The sequence below is a fragment of the Drosophila gunungcola genome, assembly GCF_025200985.1.
Source record: "Drosophila gunungcola strain Sukarami chromosome 2R unlocalized genomic scaffold, Dgunungcola_SK_2 000006F, whole genome shotgun sequence".
Classification (NCBI taxonomy): Eukaryota; Metazoa; Arthropoda; class Insecta; order Diptera; family Drosophilidae; genus Drosophila; species Drosophila gunungcola.
Genome location: NW_026453168.1, coordinates 3677555 through 3679950, shown reverse-complemented (window position 1 = coordinate 3679950; position 2396 = coordinate 3677555). Strand labels below are relative to the sequence as shown.

Below are 2396 nucleotides of genomic sequence, written 5' to 3'. Positions count from 1 at the left end.
CAATTTAACAAAACGGCACATTAAGCCAGAGGGGCAGGCGCAGAAATGGGAGGGTAACCCACTTTTCTCCGCCGACCGTGAACGTCCGCGGCATGCTAATAAGGGCGGCGCATGCTTTTCACCCGGGCGAAAGTACATAAGGCTGAACCCGCCGATGCCTCGCCCCCACGCCCGAAATCGTTCATCACAAGATCGGCAGCCGCAGCATCAGCAGCATCGGCAGCATCTCCACATCACGGCGTAGTCTGGCCAGTCTCGATGCACTGGGAAAATATCTGACTCGATCCTATAACACATGTTGTTGACAAATTGGCGACTAAAATTTCTCATAAGAAGTTGATTAATATAATGGATTTATTATTTTCACATTTAACTTTTTTGTAGACTAATTCATAATTTAATTCATAATTCATGGCTTTTTATCTGAAATTTAGCTAAACTATAAGAAAATAAGTTATTGTAGTTGGGTATGTAGGCTTTCTAATCCGCTTTATTTTGAATAAATTAACTCGTTATGTTACTCAGCCTATTGGTGTCTAAGTAATCTAGTTATTACAAATTGCCTGTCAACAAATACATATTTCACATGAATATAGCCAACAAAAGTGGCATAGTTATTCAGTCAAGGTGAACAACGTGTGGAAGAACTACTTTCTCTTTAGGTAAGTAAACTCTTTTTATTTTTTCTCTCAGTGAAAGACCTTGTCCTGACTTTGACTCCGGCCTCCGACTGTCCATATCTGCAACGTCGATCAATGCAAATTTCTGAGCTGATCAAACTGGCCAAGAGAAGTGGCCAAGAGCAGCAGCGGCAGCGGCAGCAGCAGCAGCAGCAGCCTACGCAGCGGCAGCAGCTCAAGAATTATTATTAAATTCGATATAAATAATATTCGCAACCGCTGTGCCCCCCCGCACATGCCCCGCCGCTGGACAGTCTGCTGATTAATAAAAGACGGCTGCCGTGGCAGAAGTTCCGAGATGGCCTGCGGTGCTTAAAAATTCTGAGGCATCTGTCAAGCCGAGCGAAGGTGAAGGTTTCGCACAGGCACAGGCATTGGCAGAGGCACAGGCGCAGCAGGACTTGGTCTGGAGATCTCGATGGAACCATACTTCTGGCGATCGCGATCGCGAACCGAACCCACAAACGTTTCGGGGGAACGCTTTGCATACGTGCGTGTATGTGACAGTCGCATAATAACGCTTCAATTAAGCCCAAGCGATTCCCTGACACGATTTTCCTTTGTGCGCTGGCCAAAAACTCCACTGCCAGATGCATATCAATAAGATCTGACGTCAATTTTGATAAGCGTACGCATATTATTATTGTTATTATTAGCCATATATACGCCCCCCATTCCCTCAGTGCCCCTGCCCCTGCCCCTGCCCCTCTCGTAATAATCAGAAGGGGGTGCGAGGGGCTGAGGAGCTGAGGCTGAGGGGGCTGAAAATCCCTTGGAGCATTTTGTCGGGTAGCTGACCGAGCGAAGCGACGGATATCTGGCCGCAATCGACATGTGCCAGCCAGCGAAAGATGAAATTCCTGGGAGCATCCACACACTGCCAAACTGCAGCACACCAACTCACGGGCAGGAATAAAATAAGAATTATGCTTAAATTATGCAAGGCCCAACAATTTACAAAGTGATCGACCCCCAACCCTTCGATCTCGATGGCCCCCGGATCCTCTTCACATGGTGAATGGCAGCGGAGCAGCAAGACCAGGGCTGCGAAACCTTTGAATGTCGATGGGAAGCATGGGATCGGGATCCTCTCGAATCTTGATTATAATCATGATCGTTTTGTAGGATTTGAAAGCACATCATTCATTTATTAATCTCTGCTTGTGAAGGGTCGTAATTGCTATTTAGGTTTATGTTCGTGTTGTAATTGTAGTGCCCATTCTTTAAGCTTTTTTTTTAGTTGCTATAGGAAAGCTTAATTGTTTTTTTTATCATTTTTTATTAGCTAGGGAAGTTATAAAACTGTTAAAGCCAAATATATTTAAGTTAGCATTATAAAATTCATATTTATTGTTAGGACATATCAAAGTAAATTTGATTTATAACATGTATATATATATATATATTTAATAAATGTATAAAAACCGGATAGTTTTTTAGATCCTTAGATTAAAGGTTATAATAACATTCGTTTATAAAGTGTTGGTTTATATAACTTTTAAGCAGACTTACTTCTATTAGTATTTAACTTATTTTTGGACAATTTCATTGCAGCCCTATATTGTAGGACTCCTCTTCATTCCGGCCCCGCATTTCGCACTGTGTACGATCGATTTGTGGAATAGATAAAACGTTGACGTTTTGATCGATATTTATGATTCTTTCGCATGAAGAGCCAGAACCACCTATATCCTGCAGCCCAACTGGATGACAGAC

General features: G+C 42.9%; 1 protein-coding gene across 1 annotated transcript; it reads left to right on the top strand.

The window, feature by feature from the left end:
- Positions 1 to 532: 532 nt before the first annotated feature.
- On the top strand, positions 533 to 1881 carry LOC128254594 (uncharacterized). The gene is given in 4 exon segments (XM_052983750.1): positions 533 to 627; positions 694 to 809; positions 811 to 898; positions 901 to 1881. Coding segments are annotated over 3 exon segments (426 nt in total). The 5' UTR covers positions 533 to 627; positions 694 to 755; the 3' UTR covers positions 1185 to 1881.
- The last annotated feature ends 515 nt before the right edge of the window (positions 1882 to 2396 follow it).